We start from the raw sequence: 22,619 nt of genomic DNA on the forward strand, positions 1-22,619 counted from the left end.
AAAAATGAGAATTCATTCTCTTAAAGATTTCCTCCTATAGGTAGGAACAAGTCAAAGGTGCTCGAACGTGCCTCGACTTTAGATGTGGTCACAGCTACGATCAAGAGGAGGTGCAAAACATAAAAACGAGAAGACAAAAATAATTTTTTTCATAACATTTTATTTTCCGAACATTAAGAAAAGGATTTCACGTTAAATAATTTTTTTTAGAGATGATTGTTTTAGGTAAATAATTTGTAGAAGATTACGATCAAAAGAATAAACGATTTTGATTAGAGTTGGACATTAAAAAAAAAAAAAAAAAAAAAAAAAAAAAAAAAAAAAAAAAAACCATGCATTTCAAATTAACTATAGACGAGTATTATTATGAATTTTTTTTTTTAATTATTTTTTCCCAAATTTGAACTTATCCTAAAAACAGTTGATAATTTCCTTCCGTACCCATTTGACATTTGAAACTCGTTTCTGTTGTGTTACCCAAATCAAGACGCGCAACAGACTCCGAACCACGTCTCAGTCGCGGGCTCGCAGCCAACAAAATCTCAGCAGCTCTCCCCCATCTCCGACCCCATCCGCCCTCCGCCCTCTCTAGTTGTTACTACTCCTTACTCTGAGTCTGCGTCTTCAATTTCTGACCCAACCCGAACCCCACAACTTGGAGTTTTGGAGTCACTGAGTTCGTGTGCAGTTGCAGAAGATAAACCTGGAGATTTGGAGGAAATAGTAAGTTGTTGATTTGCTTTAAATACTACTTCAGCAGGCCTACTCCGTCCCTCTGTCTGTCTGTCTGTCTAGGATTATGCTTACTAACGACTCCATTAGTCGATCTCGATTTCGATCTCGATCGTGTAGGTTGTTATTTCCAAAAGTTGTACTACGAGGTGGCGGTTCTTGGTGCCATGCCTGCTGTGAAGAAGGTTCTTGCTTCTTCTTTTCGTTCTTTATTTTCTTCAACTTCCAATCTTTCACATGCATGAATGAATGAATGAATTGGGTTTTATTTATGTTTTTGTTTTCATTTTCGCTTACCAGAATTCTGAGCGAAGCCACATTGGGAATGTCTTCAACAAGTTGCTGAAGCAGATTGGAAGCCCTGTTGATTTTGAACTTCCAGATTGGTTCAATAAGTGGAAACCCATGCCCTACACTTTTATAAAGCGCAGTATCCTCTCAATTACTAACTTTTTATTCACAAAATCATACCACGTCGGAGTCGGAACTTGTCCTGTGAATCATTGTATAACTTTACTGCAAGTTTACTGCAATCCCTGTTATCATCTTACATGCCTGTTGGTTTTTCTTTATGTTACCCCCCATCAAACATGCTGCTGCATAGGTTGTCTCATACATACTCCATCTGTGTTTTTATTTAGTGGTTTATACGCATCTTATCTCGCTACTCCTAGTTTCGTTGACAAATTTAAGATATATATCACACCAAGAGGATTAAAAGACGACTTGAGGATGATGGCATATTCTGTTCCTGCAACCCATCACTAGAGTCTTCTAGTGTTTGTGGTAGAGATTGCCATTGTGGGTAAGCACATTCTTGGCTGATGATGGTTGCGTTTCATGCATCTGTAATAAAATAGACACGTAAAGGTTGTTGCACGTGATCATCCTGTACTGCGCTTTTGTGCATTGTTTTGATGTTCTCAAAGCGGATCTTTCATCATAGTCTTGTAATAGATGGGTTGAAATGTGCTATATATGCAGGATGCTTCTGTCTAGCTGCTCCTCAGCTTGTAAATGTGGAAGTTCCTGTCTGAACAAACCGTTCCAGCACAGACCTGTGAAGAAGATGAAACTGGTTAAGGTAATTTGTCTTACGTTGAAAATCTGAATTGCAGTGGTTTTAACTTCGCATCATGTGCTGGTTATTTGCCTTTCTGATGTTCTGATCGATGTTTTTAAACATATGAAGTAGCATAACTTAAGGCTGATATGTTTTTTTGTAAGAAATAGCTGACTGTCTTTTCAGATCTCCCCATGTTGCCCTTTATTAAACTTGCATCATATGCTATTTATTTGGTGTCTACTTTGCTAGCCTACAACTGATGCAAGACACCAAATAAGTTTGTTTAGCAATATGACTATTCATCTCATGGTTTTATGTTATTGATTTTCTCCCCATTAGACTACTGAGGGTTTCCTATTATAAAACTGTTAAGGTAACATAATTTTCACTGAATGGAGGGTGCTGGTATTGCTACCCTAAACCCTTAACCCTAAGAATTGCTATTTTGATAGCCATTTATTGTTGTTTTTTCTTTTACATTATAATGCCTTGTGCATAGATTAAATTGTTTTCAAGTATTGTATTTATTTAGCAGAATTGTAGACATTGTTAAGGCACTTAATGGAATAGGGGATTTCTTATAGACTGAGAAATGTGGTTCCGGAATTGTGGCGGATGAAGATATTAAGCAAGGAGAATTTGTGATAGAATATGTGGGAGAAGGTAACTTCTTAGTCATTTCTCCTCTCGATGTCACAGTCATTATGTGTAGCTAGTGTTATATTTGAAAGTTATTATCTTACCACGAATGTATTTGAAAACTATTAATCAATGATGTTTATTTGGACAGTGATTGATGACAAAACATGTGAGCAAAGGCTGTGGAATATGAAACACCGTGGAGAAACAAACTTTTACTTATGTGAAATCAATCGAGATATGGTTATTGATGCCACATACAAGGGAAACAAGTCAAGATATATAAACCATAGTTGTTGTCCTAATACTGAGATGCAAAAATGGTATTCTACTGGACCTTATTACTGGTTTCAAGGTCATTGCAGTAAATGATATGTCTTACATGTGTTGCTTGTTCACTTTTTTGAAGGATAATTGATGGTGAAACAAGAATTGGTATATTCGCAACTCGTGACATAAAAATGGGCGAGCACCTGACCTATGATTATCAGTATGAACACCTGCATAACTCCGCTAATTTAATCTTTTTACGAATTGAGCATCTTTGCTTAAGCTAGTGTATTTTTTTCACAATCATCAATCTGGTGGTCATCCTTTGCTCTAGAACTACAATTACTGGACATGAAACTTTCAATTCCTCTAGTCCAGTCTAATAAATTTAGCAGGTTTGTTCAATTTGGCGCAGATCAAGATTGCCATTGTGGTGCGATTGGTTGTCGACGAAAACTTGGTGTCAAACCTACCAAGTCAAAGATATCGTCAGATGCTGCGTTGAAACTAGTAGCATGCCAGGTGGCTGTGTCCTCCCCTAAATTGAAAGCTATTATCTCTGAAAAAGATGTATGTATATGTCTGATGTTGTTTGCTTCCATCAGTTTCTAATATTTTGCTTAACAAATCATATTTTTTTTGTTTCTTTTGAAAAAAGAAGAAACATATGAAGATACCGAGGGTTTGAGGCTTGACAAAAGCATTCTTAATAATTTGCTGCTCTGAAAACTTTCTTTTTGGTTTTTGAATTTAAATACTTTATCTTGAAATAGGTCCTTCTATATCTTAGGATGATTCAGTTTACATGATCTTGTGATTGAACCGTCAATGAGGAATGAGGATTACAATTTTGAAAAAAAAAAAAAGATTCTTATTTTGAAAGGGATGATAGAAAACTAGAATAGAGTCTACGGAGTGACTAGTTACCATTCAAAAGTATGGAAGTTTTCTTAGGACTTTTATTCTGAAATGATAGTATGGACTAATTGTGGTACTCTTTTTTGGTAAAGGTTATTCAGAATGGGAGTCTACATATTGGTGAGCTTTTGTCTATTCTGTGGTTATTGTCTTTTATTAGTATTTCAAAATTTGTGATATACTTCATTTGGAACTCTTTTTATACATCTTATTTATTTATTAGGAAATTCAGAACCCATCCATAACCAAAGCGGTAGACGTTCTTGTAATTGCATTGGTGAAGTGATTCGAATAAGTCGCCCCCCAAATCAGTGGTAAATTTTGGAATATCTATGAATCTTTCATTCTGACAGTGGTTCATATTTCTGAATGTGTTATGCACTTGCATTAGTTGTTTTATGTGCCGTACCAAGAAAAAAATATTGTGAGAACTTGGAACCTTCTCTCTTGTCTAATCTGGGAAATCTTGACAACTAGCCCTTTATTCCACTAAAGACTTACTTTTTGAGAAAGAAACTATTATTTGCAGCAAAGACAATAGGACAACAAAGGGTAAAGGAAAGTGGTCAAGAAGGCCACTAATATAAAAGAAAGCTGGATAGAAACAGAACCCGGTCTAAGTTTGAAATTCTTTATAGGTCCAAATTTGGGCATGTTTTCAAAATCTCACTTTTAATCTTTCTGTATAAACTTGTTCTTGAGATTCCATACGTGGATGTGTGTTCTTGTTAGGCTCTTTTGTGGTTTTCTATTTTTCTTTTTCTGTAAATGTGTATCTTCATATCAGATTGGGGATTTGGTTACTGCACAATGAGCACTTAGTAATGCGTGCTTCGTGCTGCATGTTTGCAACCTTATTGCTTGCAAAAATCAACATAATGATTTGTGATATCAGAAATTAGTCTTTCCTTGAATTAGATATATTTTGAATATTTAAGTATTGCTATGAGATGTAAGTTGATGAATGAATTTAGTAACTGGCTAATTTACTTTTACTCTGAGTTTTCATGTTGAGCAGCAAATATCTAGAGATGATTTGAATAATAATCTTGGTAGGAATTCCTTGAAGTTTTTAATACCACTGATAATCTTTACATATGTCTTAGCAACACTTGAAATAGAATACATCATGCTTTCCATTGTAATCGTTTTACTATATTGATACTAAAGGCGGCTAACCTTTATTACCTTAGGAGAGTTTAAAGATGATACCAAAACCGAACAAAAGGTGGAAAGTTGAGAAAACGTCAATGTTTTGCCACCTATGTAATGTGCACAAAGGAAAAAATTTGGGATTGTAACACACCTTATTTTTATTTTTGGAGCAATACATAGATAATATAAAACTGACTGAAATGTGAACACCTTCATGACTCTGTTTGTGCAAGTGATGTTAACCCTAAAAAGATTTTAAAGAATTTTTATGGTGGAACAATAGCCTTTGATTGATCCGTCTCCTCTATTAAGGTTATTATTTATTTGTACTGCACTTTCTCTTTTTTCTTCCATTTGCTACTTTCGGCTACTGAAAAAGAAATAAAATTATATAAATTTTTTTTAAAAGTTTCCGTTTTTATAAATATTTGTTGTTCTGGGTTCTGAGGTTTCATGTAATTTAATTTAATCTGCTTAATATTTCTTCTTTATTCTCCAATGTTTCAGGTCTTTTGGGATTGTCAAACGGTTTGATAAATATTCCAGAAAACACTCGGTATTAGATAAATCACCTATTTTATCTTTTTGTTTTGTTAGATGTAAATATTGTAGTCATATTAATATATTGCAAATGGACTTTATTTTTGGCTCAGATCATGTTTGAAGATGGTAGCATTGAATTCCTTGACATGTCAAAAGAAGATTGGGAACTTGTAACATTGTGATATGATCATGAGGCAAGTGTAAACTTTTATCCTCATCCTCAGTGCCTTTTTTTTGAGTTTTATCCGTATGATATCTCGGTTTGCTAGCTCTTTGAACTTTTTAAGTAACATGGATATAAGAACAAAACAAAATATGTGATACGGAAAGGCTGGTTTTCATTTTGATCAGATGTGACCGCTGGGTTGTAACAGTAGCAAGGCTACACATGGCACACACTCACACATGAACTGTTCGACTATAATATATGTCTTTGGTTCCCCACTTTTGGGGTACCAGGAAAGAAAAGAAGGGGTGGGGAGGATTGGTTGCATCTTTGATTTTGCATGGATATGTCCATTTCCATGGGGAATTTGCGACATGCACTTATCTCACATTGTGTGATGGTAAGAATTTTGTGAACAATGGCACCTAGTTTAGTAGTTTATTATATAAAACCTTCAAGGGAGTTGCTGGAGCTTGGGGGTGCCGCAGCCACTTGAGGCCTGTATGCGGTTGTGGTTCCTCCCATGACTCTGGAGATCTGTGTTCCTATATTTATTTTCTGCGTTGCTTGTGTATTCCGATACTGGCAGTGCTAGTTTTGCTAGTCCAATGTCTGATGATATCTTTTGGTTTGGTGCTTATTTTGCTGGTGAAGGATTCTGCAGAAGCAAGGACGACTCGTGGTAGTTGGAAACCGTAGCATGTATGACAGTAACTAGAGTTGCTGACACTGATTTAGCCTTCACTCTGCTGTTTCATTGAGCAAAAAGGTTGATCAATTCTTTGCAATGCAATGCATGTTGTAACAAATCACTAATGTAGGAATTTTAGCGATAATCCAGGCCAGGCCAGGTCCCTCCCTAAAGAGAAAAAGAAATTAAAAAAAAAAAAAAAACGAAAGAGAAACATCACACAAAGAAGCACGGGGTTGGTGAGAATGTTGTTGTTGTATCAAATGTATTTTTGCATATTTTCTTTGTCTTGTACTTTCTGGATGGTAAATGTGTAAACTTACTGTAATAGGAGATTATTGTTTACTGGTTGAAAGTCTTTTTTACCATGGGCCGTGTTGAGGATCTGATTGAATTGAACCACAGATAATTCACTAAATCCATGTGGTCAGGTTTATTTTGTCATTGTATACGATTATATTATTTTTACTGAAAAATTTGTCAAACATTTTTATACCGTTTTTTATGCTCACAATATTTTAAAATATATAATTTATTAAATGCTTAACTGCTTTATTTTACGATTAATTATTTTTAAAGCATAACGTAAGCGGTCTTCTTTTTAAAGCACAACAATCCCATTACAATAAATTGTCTGCCCCAGTTGTTTTCAAAGGAAGTATTAGTTGACGAGCAAAGTTGTTGGGCCAACTTCTGATGTGTAGGATCTTAGACCTCACTTGCCACCAATGATCCATCCGGTGACGCGACATGAATAATCAGCGACGGACACCGGTTTTTCTAGAAGAATGCAAGGGGAAGATTGAGAATGGAACGGCTGTTTTTAGTCATAGGAAAAAATAATATATAACCGACAAGGCTTTTGAGCCTTTGAACAATCTGGAAAAGTAAAAGGATACTGTTTGGCTGATACATGTAAGGAAACATTTTTACATAGATGCAAAATCACACTGCAACACATATTAAAATAACTAATTTTTGAGTACATCGATCCATTTTTACGAAAAGAGATCCTCTCCGGATCGCTTTCACCAAGATCTCCGAATCAAGTGATCCGGATATTTGAAATTTGATTCAACGGCTAAAAACGGAGGCCTCTTTTAAAAATTGTAATAATTTTAGTCGTTAGATCAAATTTCGAGAGCCCGGATCACTTGGTGGAAGAGATCTGAAGAGGATCTCTTTCCCATTTTTACGAGGAGAAGTTCAGCTAAACCACACAATGCCCAACCTAATTTGATATCAAATTCGCCATCCACGAGATTCGAATATAAAACCTCTCACTTTTAAGTAAAAATGAATATTACCATACCGTAATATTGAATGACTCAAATAACAAATTAAAGTCTTGAAAAGAAATACTGTCATGAAATCAATAACGAAAAGTTTGCTTTTAATTATTTTCTATAAAGTTACTTAGATCTACAGTGTAGTTGTATTTCTCTTTATTTCTAAGTGAGATATTTTAAATTAAATTCTCGCTAATAATAAATTCGAATTAAATTATTATGATTAGTTTATTGTGAAGTTTATCTCGCTACTTCCTAACGTACCTAAGAAATTACAGGAAAGAAAAGGAAAGATCAAATAAAATAAAATAGAGGACGCCGCGTGGCTGCCGGTGGAGGAGTGCTAGGGAGTAGGTGTGGTGGGTCCTGGCCACCAACCGAACCCAATCTTCATTCCAAGTGAGAGTGGGGGGACCACCAGGCGAGTAGGGAAAGGATGTGACAAATAGAGAAGGAAACATTTTTACTCACCATCCTATTTATTACAGTTAGATGAGTTTGAATTTTAAGATTTGTGTAGTAAATAGAGACAAATCTCAAAATTCAAACTCATCAAACTGAAATAGGCACAAGTCTCAAAATTCAAATTCATCCAACGGTGATAAATAAGATGATGAACATACACCATATTAAATGGTGGTGAGCAAAAATACACTCAATAGACAATGGTTGGGCAGGGGACTTGTGGTTGGGGTAATACTAGTGAGCCTAAATGTGTAGATTAAATTTTGTAAATTAAATAATATAAAAAATATTTATTTTTTTATTGATAACATGTAATTATGTTTGCAAATTTATTTTACAAATTTAAACTTTGTAAAATTAGTCGTTGGTTGGTGATGGTTGGTGCAAGGTGGGTTTTCCCAATCTTATGGGAGGAATAGGAATTGAAATTGGAAGGGAATTCAGTTCATCAAGTGGTTTATACTTGTACCAGGGGAGATAGCACGAGAAATAGTCTACGTATATGTGTACCCGATCACCTCCCTCATTCTTTTTGGTTTTGAAGTTTGACATTGTCTTTGTTTAAATCTAGGATCGAGTACGAAATTGACTAACAGTAAGACCAAAGCGAGCAAGCCTATGAGCAACACCGGTGGTTCGACGGCGAGCAAGCCTATAAGCAATGTAACCAACGTATGGTTTTATCAATAATTTACTATAAGATGAACACGCTTAAAATGCGTGTGAAATTTTTAATTTTTGTTCTTAAAATTGAAAGAGAGAGGAAGAGAGCGAGGGAGAATATGGAAGTGGAGAGAGAGGGAGACGTGTTTATTTATTTTTATTTTATAATTTTGAAAGTAGAGATGCTAATATCATTTGTAGATGAGGCTTGAACAAAAAACACCAAAACTTTGTTTTGTGAGATTACGTTGCTGCCTTTCACTTTTTTGTTGTCATAAAAGACTAAATATTTTATTTTGTCTTATTTTAGTTGACAAAGAAAATTCTATTAATATGTAGTTTATATATAATAAAATTAGAGGAAGGAAAGGGATCCTCTTCGGATCCTTATATCGTACATTGTGAGATCAGTTTTTATCAGATACTATTTGTGTTTAATTTAAATAAAAAAAATTCAAATAATTTTTTACTGCATGATACAAGATTAATGGTTAAGGGATTCCCACAAAATGGATCTGGATGGAATCCAATTCCATAAAAATCATAATTTTGGTTGAAAGAGATGAAAATGGAGTAAAAAAAAAGGAAAAAAAAGGGAAGGGGGGTTGGTGGGTCTCTCCAACTATATAATGAGAGAAAGGGGGCATGAGGAGAATTGCCATTTGCCACCACACACTTTGTTGGTTTTACATTTTCTGGCAAATTGCCGGTCCGTAGATTTGCTAATCGGGATCTAAATCTGAAATTAAATTCCATAATCCCCGGTTATTTACATATATCTATATATATTACAACAATTGTGCCGTGCGTCGGTGCAGACTAACGGACTGACAGACTTGCGAGCAGCAAGCGAATCAAGGATGAAGGTGATCGAGAAGATCCAGGAGTCTTTGGTGGATGAGAAGAAGGTGGTCTTCTCCTTCGAGTTCTTCCCCCCAAAGACCGAGGATGGCGTCGAGAATCTCTTGGAGAGGATGGATCGGATGGTCGCCCACGGCCCAGCCTTCTGCGACATTACCTGGGGTGCCGGTGGCTCCACCGCCGATCTCACGCTCGAAATTGCCAACAAGATGCAGAACCTCATCTGCGTCGAGAGCATGATGCACCTCACCTGCACCAACATGCCCGTCGACAAGATCGACCACGCCCTCCAAACCATCAAGTCCAACGGCCTCCAGAACGTTCTTGCTCTCCGCGGCGACCCGCCCCATGGCCAGGACAAGTTTGTTCAGATCCAAGGAGGCTTTGCCTGCGCCCTCGACCTGGTTGGTTCCTACTTTCCCTTCCTTACTCCAGATCTGACGACACATTCATTCAGTCATTCATATATTGCTTGCAAATTGTATATTGTAAATTCCAAATCGCTAAATCAATCTTTGCAATTGCAATTGCAGGTCACCCATATCAGAGCCAAATATGGCAACTACTTTGGCGTCACTGTTGCTGGTTATCCAGAGGCTCACCCGGACGCCATTGCAGCCGATGGCCTCGCCTCTCCCGAAGCATATCAGAGCGACCTCGCTTATTTGAAGAGAAAGGTTGATGCTGGAGCCGATTTCATCGTCACTCAGTTGTTCTACGACACTGATGTTTTCCTCAAATTCGTGAATGACTGTCGCCAAATTGGAATTACTTGCCCCATTGTTCCTGGAATTATGCCCATCAATAACTACAAGGGTTTCATACGCATGACTGGCTTCTGCAAAACCAAGGTATTAGAAATTGCCTTTTCTCTCTTCTCTTATCTTCCTCATCATCCCACTTAACAAACAAAAAAATGGCACACTGTAGATACCAGCTGAGGTCACTGCAGCCTTGGAGCCTATCAAGGACAACGAAGAAGCTGTCAGATTGTATGGAATTCACCTTGGAACCGAGATGTGCAAGAAGATTTTGGCTTCTGGGATTAGGACTTTGCATCTTTATACTCTCAACATGGAGAAATCTGCGTTGGCTATATTACAGGTTTTCGTCTATATCTTCCTTATTCCGTCTCAATTGACTTGAGATGTACATCAAATTATATGAGTTGCTTGATTAAAACTTGTACCACTTTGGCAGAATCTTGGTCTGATTGAAGAGTCCAAAATATCAAGGCCCTTACCTTGGAGACGCCCTGCAAATGTTTTCCGTGTTAAAGAAGATGTTCGTCCAATTTTCTGGTATGCAATCCAACTGCTAGCCCAAACACACACACACACACACACACACACACACACACCCCTAAGAAAATATCTAATCGTTGTGGTAATTGATGTAGGGCTAATCGTCCCAAGAGCTACATATCAAGAACCGTAGGCTGGGAACTATATCCACATGGGCGGTGGGGTGATTCTGGTAACCCTTCATATGGAGCACTGACCGATTATCAGGTACAACAAACACACAAATTTGGTATTGGTGCCTATAATTTCGGTATGGATTTGGTCGGATCAGTTTCTGTGGTTATCAAAATTTTGAGCTTGTTAAATACTTGAGCATTCCAATGATGTTCTCTTAGAGAAAAGTTTACTTTTATTCCTAATCCAGTTTATTTCATTTGATTAAAGTTTTTCACAACCACCTGGTCACAACCACATGTTCTTTCTTACTTTATATTTTTCCTTTGCACTGGAGTTGGGTATACATGACCTTAAGTCATAATTTTTCAACAGTTCATGCGGCCACGTGCACGTGACAAGAAACTTGTTGAGGAATGGGTTGTCCCATTGAAGAGCATTGAAGATATCTACGAGGTGAAGTTTCCATCTTACTGTGTATTTTGTCTTTGCATTGTCAGCAAACTACCTATGAACTGACGTAATGGAATTGCTTTTATCTCAGAAATTTAAGAAATTCTGCCTTGGAAAATTGAAAAGCAGCCCCTGGTCCGAACTAGATGGGCTTCAGCCAGAGACGGGGATCATAAACGAATTGCTAGGAAAAATTAACACCAAGGGTTTCCTTACCATTAACAGCCAACCAGCGGTAAATGGGGAAAGATCTGACTCGCCGTCTGTTGGTAAGCGATAAGAATAAATATGTTTGTCATTTTGCGATTATGATAACCATTCAAAGATTCAATTTGTATCTCATTTTTGCGAGTGAGGCTCTATCTCAAGTAATTTGGTTTTTATCAACGAGTTTTCATCGGAATCACTGAAATCACTTGAGTCTCGTTTGAGCCGTGTAAACTAGCTTGAACTTGATAACTTAGAAAATTCAATATGATAGATGATTTCATTTTTTTTATCATGAAGATCAGATTGTATTACTTTTTCAACACTACAGCACAAGAAGGAGGATTTTTTTTTTTCGTTTCCATTCCTTTTCCTTGAAACTAATATTTACATGTGATTATCATCCTCATACGTGATCTTGAAAATTGCATATTATCTAGATTCTTAACATATATAACTCGTTTCTCAGGGTGGGGTGGTCCTGGAGGATATGTTTATCAGAAAGCCTATCTAGAGTTTTTCTGTTCGAAGGAAAAGTTGGATGCTCTTGTTGAAAAGTGCAAGGCTCTTCCATCTCTAACTTACATGGCCGTGAACAAAGATGGGAGCTGGGTATCTAATACTGGCCAGACTGCTGTGAATGCGGTAACATGGGGTGTCTTTCCAGCAAGGGAGATTATCCAACCAACTGTCGTAGATCCTGCCAGTTTTATAGTTTGGAAGGATGAGGCATTTGAAATCTGGTCAAGAGGATGGGCCCGCTTATACCCTGAGGGTGACTTGTCTAGGAAATTGCTTGAAGAGGTTTGTGTTTTTCATTAATGTCTCTTCTTCCCTGTTAACATATTTATGATTTGATTGTTCAAATGTATGCTTACTGCACCCAAAAAACACCTTTCCACTCTCGATCTTTTGACGGGAATTGAGAATAGTAATATCGACGCCATCTTGTTCTCGACTTTTGCAGGTGCAGCACGGCTACTATTTGGTCAGTTTGGTAGATAATGACTACATCAACGGTGATGTTTTTGCTGTTTTTGCCGATTTCTGAAGGAGCTGTTTTGTCAACTCTTCCACTTCTTAAATCCCTTAAAAGTGGTGCTTTCATTGCAAGTTGGATTATAAATTTGATGTCATTAAGTTGTGTAATAATAACTCTTTGGGATTTTTGAATATCCCCTGTTTCAATTTCATGGTGCAAATTGCGCGTTTATCATGCATGATCAGTGTCTGGCGTAATGGATACGATCTGGTTCTTTGTGGGTTCGCTTCTCGTATGTAGTTTGTGGCAATGTTATCCACATTACATGATTTGTACTTGATGTTCTCTCTCTAATCTTTATAAATTTATATTGTCGCGTATAATATATTCCACTTCCTTCATACGTTGTTGAGCTAGTATCATCTCTTCATTATTAAAAAAGAAACATGGTTATGAACAGTGTGGTATGAGGAAAAAATGGGACAAGACCCTCTCTGGATCGTATTGTCTGGAGCTCAAAGACGAGGAAATTCAAACCATTTAAATTGAATTCAGCTGTTCTCATTAACTTGTTCCGCTAACTCATCTCACAAACTAGGGGTTTAGATCTCTCTCTCTCTCTCTCTCTCTCTTAAATAGTCCTGATTTTCTAGTCCATAGGCTTTGAACAATGAGGATTGGAGAGGATCCAAATTCGATGAAATACACATGGAATGACAAAATGTTATAGATTTATGAGAAAAAAAATCTATGCCCTCGATCTCACTAATTTAGACGGCTGCCCAACTTGTGACTATCGCCCAGAAGTAGTGAGATAAGCATCAAAGTAAACAGGTTACAAGACACCTTCGTAGTTGATGCATCCATTTATGTGTACTACTGCTTGTTACCTATGAATTATGATATACAATTCTACTCAGAAGTGAAGGTTTCCTTGGAAGCAAGCTGTGACTCTAAAAATAGATGAGTTGATGCATCCCAAAGTTCCTCCCCAAGTTTGGCATTATATGAGAGCACAGAGGAATCGACGGTCCTACCCTTTCCCCCAAAATAATATACTCCAGACGTTTCCTGAAATTGACAGAGAATTGCTAAGATAAGAATCCATTTGATGTTCTGAATTGTTACTTCTCACTGAACAACTCCAATTCAGGAGTGAGGATGTATATCAAATTATCAATATAAGACAGAAAATGAAACATTACGCTCCTATCAAACGCTAGAAGAACTAATGCTCAAATCAAGGACGTCACCACTCAAACCACCAGATTTCTAGTTATGCGCATTGACTAAATCCTTTGAAGTGCCCAAAAATAATATGCCGCATACTTTAGTATTCATTGCATAAGATGAAAAACAAATCGCAGCAGTATTAGAGCATTGGAAATGAAATGTATTTGTTTTGGGCTAGATCTTGAGATGGTTTGACACAAAACACTGAAAGTTTGCGACACCTTAGGACAAACAATCGGTGGCATTCATATTCACATGAGCAAGCTGCAAGGACTTAGAATGAGGAGAAACTTACTGGTGGGGAGAGTGCTGCGTCAAGAATGGAACTAACTCCAATCTCAGGTGACTGCAAAAGGCCCAGAAGTTTCAAAACTATGAAAGCCAGGCTGGATAGGCATGAGGGTACCTCTCGCATGATGTTAGTTTCCACAACTCCAGGATCTACAGCACTTCAAAATCATACAAAACCATAACTAAAATCAAGTTTTAAAACCAAGTATCAAATGCATGAATCCCAAAATGTCCGATTCAGCGTCTGATAATAATCAGAGACAGTAATTGACTCCATTGGTATCTTTGCTATTAAGAATTCTGCTTACACCTTTCAGGAAAGGAAATGGGAAAAAGTGTCAGCACATACATGACGGAGACCTGACGTGATATATCCGTCAAGCCACGTTGCCGGTGAAGCTCATAGGAGAAGAGCAGGAGGAATACTATCAACAAAAGGGGCTTGTTCAAATTAGAATAGAGAGAGAAGATTGTCTGGGGTATCTTATATGGAAATCATAGCTTACATTTGGAACACTCGTAGACATGAGCAAATGGGTATTGCTTTGGTCTGCTGAAGCACTTCCCAGATACAGTGTCCTTGTTAATCTGTATATTCAAAACTGAAGAGAGGGGGCAAGGGGAAGGGAAGAACCAATAAGTTTTTAATCAAACACACACACAGAGCGCAAATCAACAAGATTTTTCATCCAAATTTCCCTATCAAAATATTTTCATCCAAATTCTAGCAAAATTCAGAAACAACAGGATAAGCACTCTTATTACAGCGTATCCTGCCTTGCAAGTTGCAACTTATTCATTTCCTTCCAATTTCTTTTTGTATTTCCAGAATTGGGCAAACTGCATTTTCCAAAAGCATACTAATCTTGCTATAGCGAAGGTTTTGTGGATGCATAGCCCGACTCAATAAATATGAATGGAAAAGGTTGAAGTGCACATATTGGGAAGATTCTTACCACTTCGGTGTGTGAAGGACGTGACATTCACTATACGAGAAGGAACTGGGCTGTTTCTGAGAAGTGGTAATAATAGTTTGCTCAGAGAAAATGCACTTAAGTAATTTGTAGCCATCATCCTGGAATGACAAAAAGAAAAGGCGAAATTATCAGCCAGCAATGCACGATTGAAGGGAAAGTGGATGCAGGGCCACTTCCAAGTTCCAAGTGCCATATTGAAATGTCAATTATTGTAAGGAAACAAATTCTTAAAGAAGAAGATAGACGAAAGAAAAACGAAGTTATTACTGATCATAGCCTTGAGAGGTGAGTCTAGATGAAGTTGCGAGTATCCCAGCGTTGTTGATGAGGAGTTGGATGGAAGGGTGCATCTCTGAGTTAGAAAGCCACTGCTGTAGGGAGGCTTTAAACTGGAGAAGTGAGTGGAAGGATGCGACGTCAACCTCAAAAGCTTTGAGATGTGCATTCTCATTCTGAGTTTTGATGTCCATTATCGTCTGACACAAACAAATCAATATCAGGAAATGGATTTAAGAAATTTACAACTACCCAAGAAAGCAGAAAGTTATATAAAGCGGAGGGAGGCAGCAAAAGCTTAGAACGACCTACCCTTGCTAACAAGTGGGATGAACGTCCAACTGCACGCAGAGAGGAATGGAGAATGAGCTAAACATGCATCCTTACATTCTTATAAAGTTATGAACAGACTGCATATATTGGATGATACATTCTCTATTGCAAAATAAATGACCAGTTACTAGGCTAGGCTCTAATCTAGCAACATGATTGAGTGATTCAAACAAACAAGATGAATATGAATACCGAGAACCACGAAGAAACCGCGGGCGGAGAGAGCATGGGCAGCAGCCGCACCCAATCCAGACGTAGCCTGCGTTATTATCAATGAGACTGAAACACTTGGACAATGCAATTGAAGAAGAAAATGAACAAGGCAGTGGACTTACACCAGTGATAACGCAGACAGGCCTAAATCCCGACGGCGAAGTCGAAGGCGATGATTTGGAAGGACGAGAATTGGAATTGGGCTGAAGAAAGAGCTTCCAGTAGGAGATGAGGAGACAGAATGTCCAGAGCACCGCCATTCTCCAGAATTCCATGGACGTTACAAATTCCAATGCCGCCTTCATCTTCTTCTGCTTCCTTCACTTTCTAGTACTAAATACCCTCTTACAAATTTACAATAATAAATATTAATGGGGATTGGGGAACAAAGCAAATTAAATCAAATCAAATCAAATAGACCGAGGGAGGGAGCTGAATGAATGCTCATCTTTGAGTGCTGCTGCTGCGTATGCAGTAGTCGTCGTCGTCGTCAGATTCGGCCGTCGTAGTCCGCAGCGGCCAATCCTCAACGACTCAGAGAGACTGCTCTATGCTCTACCCTCTCTACCCTCGCCGGCGGCGGCAGTGGAGACTAAAGAGTCGGAGTCGGAGAGTTGATGCATGCGCAGGCAAACAAGCGCCCAAGCACCACAACTTCTGTTTCGAATTGCAGACCTCCTTTAGTCAAATTCAAACGTGGATAACATGCTCGAGCCGCACCACCATTTCAATTACACTAGCTTCCTGCCAAGTGGTGTAATGTAATTGGTTCTTTTAAGATTTATTTTATTTCAAAATTTTGAATTATAATTTGTATAATTTAAATGAATGAAAATTAAATAAAGAAATTTTGTAATGACCCGGAATATCAAGGGTGTATTTAGTTGGGATTTTGAGAGATTTTTTAGTGATTTTAAAAATTCTTGAATTTTGATAGAGTTTATTGATTTCTAATTTATATAAAATTTAAGTGAATTCTTTCAAATTCTTAGAGGATGATGTGAGATTTGAAGATATTAAAATACATTATGAAATTTCTTCATTCTCTCAAATTTCCTAACTTTTTAGAATTCTTTAAAATTAGTTTTTAATTAAATACACATTTATACTGATGCTGGTGATTCGCAGAATGTTGATAAAAAAAACTGAAATTCTATAATAAATGTCACATCAGATTTCATTAGTTTTTTTTTTTTTTTTTGTGAAGATTTTGATTAGTTTTTTATTTAAACTTTTGTTGGGACCTTTTACACCCGACTCAATGGCTTAACACCCAAGCATGAGCTGGTGGCTTAGTAAGAAATGACGAATTACGAGACCTTTTAAAAGCTAAAAACTGGAGATTTGGGTTCGAAATCCGCAGTTGATGTGAAAGCCAAACTTGGGGTTAGGAAGGCTGAAATGCCTCTGTCAATCTTACTGGTTCTAGAAAAAAATGGATAATTATGGATTGCCACTAATTGTCCCCCTTAAAAATAAAAAAAAAATTAAAAAAATGGCTTCAACACCCAGGACCCATTGGCTTGGAACAGTATCCGGATCATTTGAGATTCTTGAAATATTCTGCGATTCATCGCCGCCTCCACTCTTCTCCCACTCTATCAATTTCGATCTCTGTACGGTTAATTCCAAATTATTCGACTTCTCTCTCTGAATCCATAATAATCCATGGAGAATGATGACGCCAAATTGGGGTCTGCCGGCGGACTCAAATCCGACAACAACAACAGCGTCAGCGAACAAGAACAAAACCCCTTGAGAGAATTCGAAGAAGGAGAAGGAGAAGAAGAAGTAAGCAGTGGGCCTTCGCAGGAAGAGGAGGTGGATCCTCCCTCCTCACCTCCTGTTCCTCAACCTTCAAGAACTCCCTTCAGTAATCTCAGTCAGGTCGATGCTGACCTAGCCCTTGCTCGAACCCTCCAAGAACAGGTATTCAATTCTCTTTGCATATTGATTTGCTTGCAAACAAAGGATTCATGTCCCACTCGTTTTTGCTTCGTTAGCAAATAGAAGTTGGCCTTAGAATGTTATCTCGGTACTTGTTTGATACCCACCACAATTTTGTTTCCTCTTTTGTTCACTCAGTGATCAATGGAAGTTCCAGTGCGGATTGATTCCGATCATCAATCTCCATCCGGAGAACAACTTTTGTTTCGGTTTCCGTTATAAATTTTGAGCTTGTTATGTGATATTCTTGTCAGCTCAATTTGTGCTCCTAATGTTGGAGGGGGCAAGGTTTCATCCTATGAACTTCTTGTCCGCTCATCCTAAATCTCCACTAGCACCTCCACCCACATCATCCTAAATCGTCTTAATGCGCCTTGCAATCGGCGGCGTAGAGGCTTTGATGTTGATAGCATCATGTGGGGTAGTGAGAGAGTGAGGGGGTTGATCAGGTAGTGAGAGAGGATAAAAACGTATTTTGATGAAGAATTAGGTGGGATTAGAGGAGACGATCGGTCATGGAAATTGGGATTGAATTTGGTTTGCAGGGAATCAATTGGTTCTTAGTGAAACCCTTTTGTTGGTTTCCTTATCTTTTCATTGAAAAGTTTTTTCCTATTTTTTCCGTGAGTTCAATTGTTTAGATCTACCCAAATCATATTGCAAGGCGGCTTCCTTTTAGTTTGTGTTAGGGTGTTCTTCAGCTCTCTGGAGTGGTTTCTGCTTCTTTCCACTTTTTAATATATATAGAGGGTAGTGCTATTCACACACCCCATTTTACCTTCCACACACCCTTGTTAACTTTGTCCATTGATCTTCTTCAATTCATTCGATCTAACGGACAGAAATTGAGAGGGGCATGTGAGAGGTAAAAATAGGTGTGTGGTTAGCACCACTCTATATATATATAGTTCAATTGTTTAGCATTCATTAGCTCTCGTTGATTATATATGCCCTTTCCTCTCTAATCGATCTCATCAAAGGACACACTCACTTCCTTTTGAGTGGAATCAAAGAGTCCAACATTTAGCAAAATTTGATTGCTGAGTGGTTCTATCATTAGCTTTAAACTTTCTTGCAGACTAGTGCCCAAATTCTTTTGTGCATGACACTGTGTTTTGGAGACCCTGCTTTGTTGGGGTTTAATAGTAGGGTTCCTTTGGGATTCCTTATCACATTCCACAAGCAATGCCAAACAGGCCTGTCGTTGGGTTTAGTAGTTTGTGTCTGTGGATAGGTAAGGTGGTGAGGTATGGTGGTGGGTGGGCATGGTGATGTGGTGGTAGAACTTATTGAACAAGCTAGCCTGAACTTAGGGATTGCAGAATTACAAAAAGGTAGTATTAAAATCGTCCCCTTGAACATTAAATCGAACCACATCTTTGAAAATGGTGGTCCTCTGTCAATCTTCCTCTTTGTATTCCTTTTAGGTTCTTGCCTAGGGGTTGGGGATGAAAAATCCATGTTTACAATTTCCCTTCTCTTATGTTTTTCCTATTCACAAACAAATATTTGAATGTTGTTTTCCGAGGATTTGACCTTTGCTAATTACTCATCAATTGCCTTCCTTATTGCTTTTGTAATCTTGACTCAAAGCTTCAACTCTCGGTGAAAGTTCTGATTTATAACCTTTATAATTGATTAAACAAAAAGAATTTGGAAGGAAAAGGAGGATATGTTGTTCAGGTACCAAATTGATGCAGGACATACAAGGTGAGTGTTGCTTTGAGACGTTGTGGGCTTTATATGGCAGAAATTTTGTTAATCAGGAGAGGTTTAAATAAGGAAACAATCTAGGGTTGCTGTAAGTTAGAGCAATTAGATAGATGGAGAAGAACGTAGAGAGAGAAAGAGAGAGAGGCAAAAACAGTTTCCCCAACAAATTTTTAACTGTTATTTATTCAATCTCCTTTTGGCTTACAAAGGCGTATTTATAGGCTTCAAATAGACCTTTCAATGACTTCTAAACATAGCAAAAAGGTCATTAAAACCACAAAATACTTAATTAGATATTACACAAATATAAAAAGACTCATCAAATACAAAATACATTAGATAGTAAAATATTGTAATTTTGCTAGGAGCCAAATAAATGCTTGCAATAAAGCTTCGTATATGCTCAAAAGGAGAAGCAGCTTATTATCAACTGTTTGATTTTTTTTTTTTTTTTCTTGGGTGTGGCAATGGATATCAACTCTTAGATTGGGTGCTTGACTTATTTGCTTATTTTTCTGTTTCGTATTACTCGTAGACAATTGTTGACATTTCATTTTACACCAAAAAGGACTTATTGTTAGATTTGGTCGAAGGAAGGATATTTTTCTATCAAGCTATAGCTATTGCATCTTCAATCTTTATGTGAATGCTGTTCACTGTCAATCTTATCTGTATGTGATCTTGGTTGTTTTGTGGAGAGATTTTGTTTGATCTTTTTGTGCATGCAATCTGATTGCCGTTGTTTGGCTATTGAGTAGGAAAGGGCATACATGATGCTACGGATGAACAATGAAGGCAGTGATTATGGAAGTTGGGAAGCTGGAAGTTATGTGCATGAGGATGATTTCAATGAATTTGACGACGATACTGATGATAATGATGGTGAGGAACAAGATGATGGAACTGAGGTTGACAATGATGAAGATGCATTTGATGTGCATGCTCATGATGATGCTGGAGAGAATGATAACCCCAGTGTCGAATATGATCCGGCTGTTTTTTCAAGCGATGAGGCCTATGCAAGAGCCCTGCAGGATGCTGAAGATAGAGAGATGGCTGCTAGACTGATGGCACTTGCTGGGATTAATGATCGTGAGTGCTTGTGACTGTTTAGAGTTGTAGTGCTCGTTTTATAATATCACTTTTTCTAAGTCCTTGAAATTATGCAATAGTTGATGTTTCTGCTATCTTATTTTGTTTTCAGGCGAAGTTGAGGACACAGAGGAACATGGTGGTAACTCTCAGGTAATAAATTGTTGCTTGTATGCTGAGAATGAGATTAGTATGACTGAGACTCTTCTAGAAGGCAGTAGCAGTTTGCTGTTCTCTCTGCGTCACGTTTCTCATCTACTTTTGGTTTGTAGGATACATGGGATGAGGTTGACCCTGATGAACTTTCATATGAGGTATGGTGGTTCTAAATTCTAATGCTTCCAGTGGTGCATTTACTTTATGGCTTGTTTCCGTGACTTTTATATAACTATATCAGGAGTTACTTGCATTGAGTGAAGTTGTTGGAACTGAGAGCAGAGGGCTTTCAGCTGATAATATCGCCTCATTGCCTTCAGTAAGCTACAAGACAGGAAGTAGTCAGAATGGGAGCAATGAGTCGTAAGCACTAGCAAATTCCTTAGTTTTATGTACTTTATAGAGTGTTATGTGTGCTCTTTCTTTTAAAGTTTTTCTTACTTCTGTTTAAGGTGTGTTATTTGTCGGTTGGACTACGAGGATGGTGAAAACTTGACATTACTCTCTTGCAAACATTCCTATCATTCTGAGTGCATAAACAATTGGTTGACAATTAACAAGGTATGATTTTGAAATTTCATGCTTTCTTTTCACTTCCAATTCAATGGTGCTTACTCTGTACTATAATCTGTGCATGTGGTTCATAACATCTTCATTCTTTCCAAAATACGTGTGGCTATGGTTTAAGTTTGTATCATGTTGTACTCACGTTTTTTGGCTGTACTTTGAAAATTTCCGTAATTTGTTTGCTTTTAGTTGAGGCATTGTGATTTCTTATTAGAGTTGTCACGTTGAAATTGTGTTTGCATGTATCCTTGTGGATAGAGAAACAAAAGCAAAAATGACATTCACTTGGTCTGTTACTGCAGGTCTGCCCTTTTTGCAGTGCCGAAGTTTCCACATCTGCAAACAAGTAGCAGAATTTACGGACCATCTTTTGCTTGCAAATCTGAACGACCATTTGCACAAGTCGGTGCACAAGGGTTACAGTAGAGCCCGGTCTCCTTCACGGGCGAAAATGTTCTATCCAACCGTTAAGATTAGATTACAATGCTTGTATAATATGAGAGACACTCTGGTGTAAGTTTTCTGGTTTACCCTTATGATACAAGATGACGGTGAATTAATTTCCCCAGTACTTTTCAATTTGTTGTTGAAATTTGTAAACTCGCAAGTTTTCTGGATTTACCCTCATGATAAACTCTGATACTTCTCTTTACGGGCATTCTTGTCGATTTGTTTGTATGTATGCATGAATGTGTTAAAGGCGGGCAATGTCGATAGTAGTTGCGAGTTGAGTTCATGTCATGTAGCAGGATGTCCTACATATTTTCACACACACTCCTCGATTTCGTACTTTTTCTTTTATCAAACTCATCTCGTGTTTTCATTATTTTGCTGATTTTGTTGAACATGCAGTATCCTACACTACAAAATATTGAAGGCATCCCACGTTAAAATTTAATGTTAATGACTTATTTATCCTACTATGCAATGATAATTTTGACCTTATTAGGTTAAAAAAATTTCTAAATACATCTCAAATCACTTTTAACGTATTACTTATCTTCTTTATCTATCAAAACCCATCCCATCCACCATTGTTGAATAAAACTCTAACCAATGAAACTATAAACATGTTGATTGAGAAAAATTATTTTTGACCAATGAAATACGAAATTGGTGTTTCGAAAGCTTCACATGAGGTAAGACTTCATATTTTTCATTATTTTAGTGATTTCGACGACAAAGATAGTTATTTTTCATTGTTTTAGTGATTATTTTCAAATTATTCAATTTTAAATCATTCGGCAAACTAACGTTCATATGGTTTGAAATCATTCGGCAAAAAAAAAATGAGTGTTAGGCA

At 37.5% G+C, this 22,619-nt stretch overlaps 4 protein-coding genes across 14 annotated transcripts; 3 read left to right on the plus strand and 1 right to left on the minus strand.

Moving 5' to 3' along the window:
• The first annotated feature begins 437 nt into the window (after positions 1–437).
• On the plus strand, positions 438–6,548 carry ASHH3 (histone-lysine N-methyltransferase ASHH3). 9 transcript variants are annotated; one of them, XM_068455874.2, is made up of 14 exons: positions 438–723; positions 823–917; positions 1,033–1,162; positions 1,426–1,537; positions 1,717–1,816; positions 2,383–2,461; positions 2,589–2,760; positions 2,847–2,927; positions 3,103–3,277; positions 3,718–3,745; positions 3,849–3,939; positions 5,288–5,336; positions 5,434–5,517; positions 6,144–6,548. In XM_068455874.2, the coding sequence occupies exons 2-13, from the start codon at positions 900–902 to the stop codon at positions 5,503–5,505; spliced, it is 1,107 nt and encodes a 368-aa protein (XP_068311975.2). In that variant the 5' UTR covers positions 438–723; positions 823–899; the 3' UTR covers positions 5,506–5,517; positions 6,144–6,548. The 9 variants fall into 9 exon arrangements, with proteins under 9 accessions (XP_068311975.2, XP_068311991.2, XP_068311998.2 ...); XM_068455890.2 differs by having other exon boundaries at positions 6,154–6,548; XM_068455897.2 differs by having other exon boundaries at positions 3,858–3,939.
• Positions 6,549–9,204: 2,656 nt separating this feature from the next.
• On the plus strand, positions 9,205–12,901 carry LOC137717516 (methylenetetrahydrofolate reductase (NADH) 2). The gene is made up of 9 exons (XM_068456908.2): positions 9,205–9,862; positions 9,992–10,309; positions 10,389–10,562; positions 10,659–10,759; positions 10,858–10,969; positions 11,252–11,332; positions 11,421–11,598; positions 12,006–12,340; positions 12,504–12,901. The coding sequence occupies exons 1-9, from the start codon at positions 9,458–9,460 to the stop codon at positions 12,585–12,587; spliced, it is 1,788 nt and encodes a 595-aa protein (XP_068313009.2). The 5' UTR covers positions 9,205–9,457; the 3' UTR covers positions 12,588–12,901.
• A 156-nt stretch (positions 12,902–13,057) lies between these two features.
• On the minus strand, positions 13,058–16,570 carry LOC137717525 (uncharacterized). 2 transcript variants are annotated; one of them, XM_068456919.2, is made up of 9 exons: positions 15,964–16,570; positions 15,821–15,887; positions 15,608–15,636; positions 15,287–15,495; positions 14,999–15,117; positions 14,549–14,644; positions 14,392–14,467; positions 14,047–14,200; positions 13,058–13,589 (listed from the first exon to the last, which is right to left on the minus strand). In XM_068456919.2, exons 1-9 carry the CDS (start codon positions 16,144–16,146, stop codon positions 13,431–13,433), a joined length of 1,092 nt encoding a protein of 363 aa, XP_068313020.2. In that variant the 5' UTR covers positions 16,147–16,570; the 3' UTR covers positions 13,058–13,430. The 2 variants fall into 2 exon arrangements, with proteins under 2 accessions (XP_068313020.2, XP_068313015.2); XM_068456914.2 differs by having other exon boundaries at positions 14,353–14,467; positions 15,964–16,543.
• A 626-nt stretch (positions 16,571–17,196) lies between these two features.
• Positions 17,197–21,968, plus strand: LOC137735630 (E3 ubiquitin ligase BIG BROTHER-related). Of its 2 annotated transcripts, XM_068475079.2 has the most exons (7): positions 17,197–17,770; positions 20,260–20,593; positions 20,706–20,746; positions 20,866–20,907; positions 20,991–21,112; positions 21,202–21,310; positions 21,619–21,968. In XM_068475079.2, the coding sequence occupies exons 1-7, from the start codon at positions 17,510–17,512 to the stop codon at positions 21,664–21,666; spliced, it is 957 nt and encodes a 318-aa protein (XP_068331180.2). In that variant the 5' UTR covers positions 17,197–17,509; the 3' UTR covers positions 21,667–21,968. The 2 variants fall into 2 exon arrangements, with proteins under 2 accessions (XP_068331180.2, XP_088542751.1); XM_088686625.1 differs by lacking the exon at positions 21,202–21,310 and having other exon boundaries at positions 17,362–17,770.
• Positions 21,969–22,619: the final 651 nt, after the last annotated feature.

The sequence above is a fragment of the Pyrus communis genome, chromosome 15, assembly GCF_041283825.1.
Source record: "Pyrus communis isolate YQ-2024b chromosome 15, ASM4128382v1, whole genome shotgun sequence".
Lineage (NCBI taxonomy): Eukaryota > Viridiplantae > Streptophyta > Magnoliopsida > Rosales > Rosaceae > Pyrus > Pyrus communis.

Bases quoted from the DNA above. Each gene is read 5' to 3' on its own strand.
- LOC137717525 (XM_068456914.2), bottom strand. From the start codon at position 16,146: ATGAAGGCGGCATTGGAATTTGTAACGTCCATGGAATTCTGGAGAATG. The intron at 15,496-15,607 runs GTAGGTCGTTCT...TGTTTGTGTCAG, and splicing joins CATCCCACTTGTTAGCAAGG to ACGATAATGGACATCAAAAC. The intron at 14,645-14,998 runs GTAAGAATCTTC...CCCTCTCTTCAG, and splicing joins GTCCTTCACACACCGAAGTG to TTTTGAATATACAGATTAAC.
- ASHH3 (XM_068455874.2), top strand. The intron at 1,163-1,425 runs GTATCCTCTCAA...GACAAATTTAAG, and splicing joins CTACACTTTTATAAAGCGCA to ATATATATCACACCAAGAGG. The intron at 2,462-2,588 runs GTAACTTCTTAG...TTATTTGGACAG, and splicing joins GATAGAATATGTGGGAGAAG to TGATTGATGACAAAACATGT.
- LOC137735630 (XM_068475079.2), top strand. From the start codon at position 17,510: ATGGAGAATGATGACGCCAAATTGGGGTCTGCCGGCGGACTCAAATCC. The intron at 17,771-20,259 runs GTATTCAATTCT...GCTATTGAGTAG, and splicing joins CTCGAACCCTCCAAGAACAG to GAAAGGGCATACATGATGCT. The intron at 21,311-21,618 runs GTATGATTTTGA...CTGTTACTGCAG, and splicing joins ATTGGTTGACAATTAACAAG to GTCTGCCCTTTTTGCAGTGC.
- LOC137717516 (XM_068456908.2), top strand. From the start codon at position 9,458: ATGAAGGTGATCGAGAAGATCCAGGAGTCTTTGGTGGATGAGAAGAAG. The intron at 10,563-10,658 runs GTTTTCGTCTAT...CCACTTTGGCAG, and splicing joins CTGCGTTGGCTATATTACAG to AATCTTGGTCTGATTGAAGA. The intron at 12,341-12,503 runs GTTTGTGTTTTT...CGACTTTTGCAG, and splicing joins CTAGGAAATTGCTTGAAGAG to GTGCAGCACGGCTACTATTT.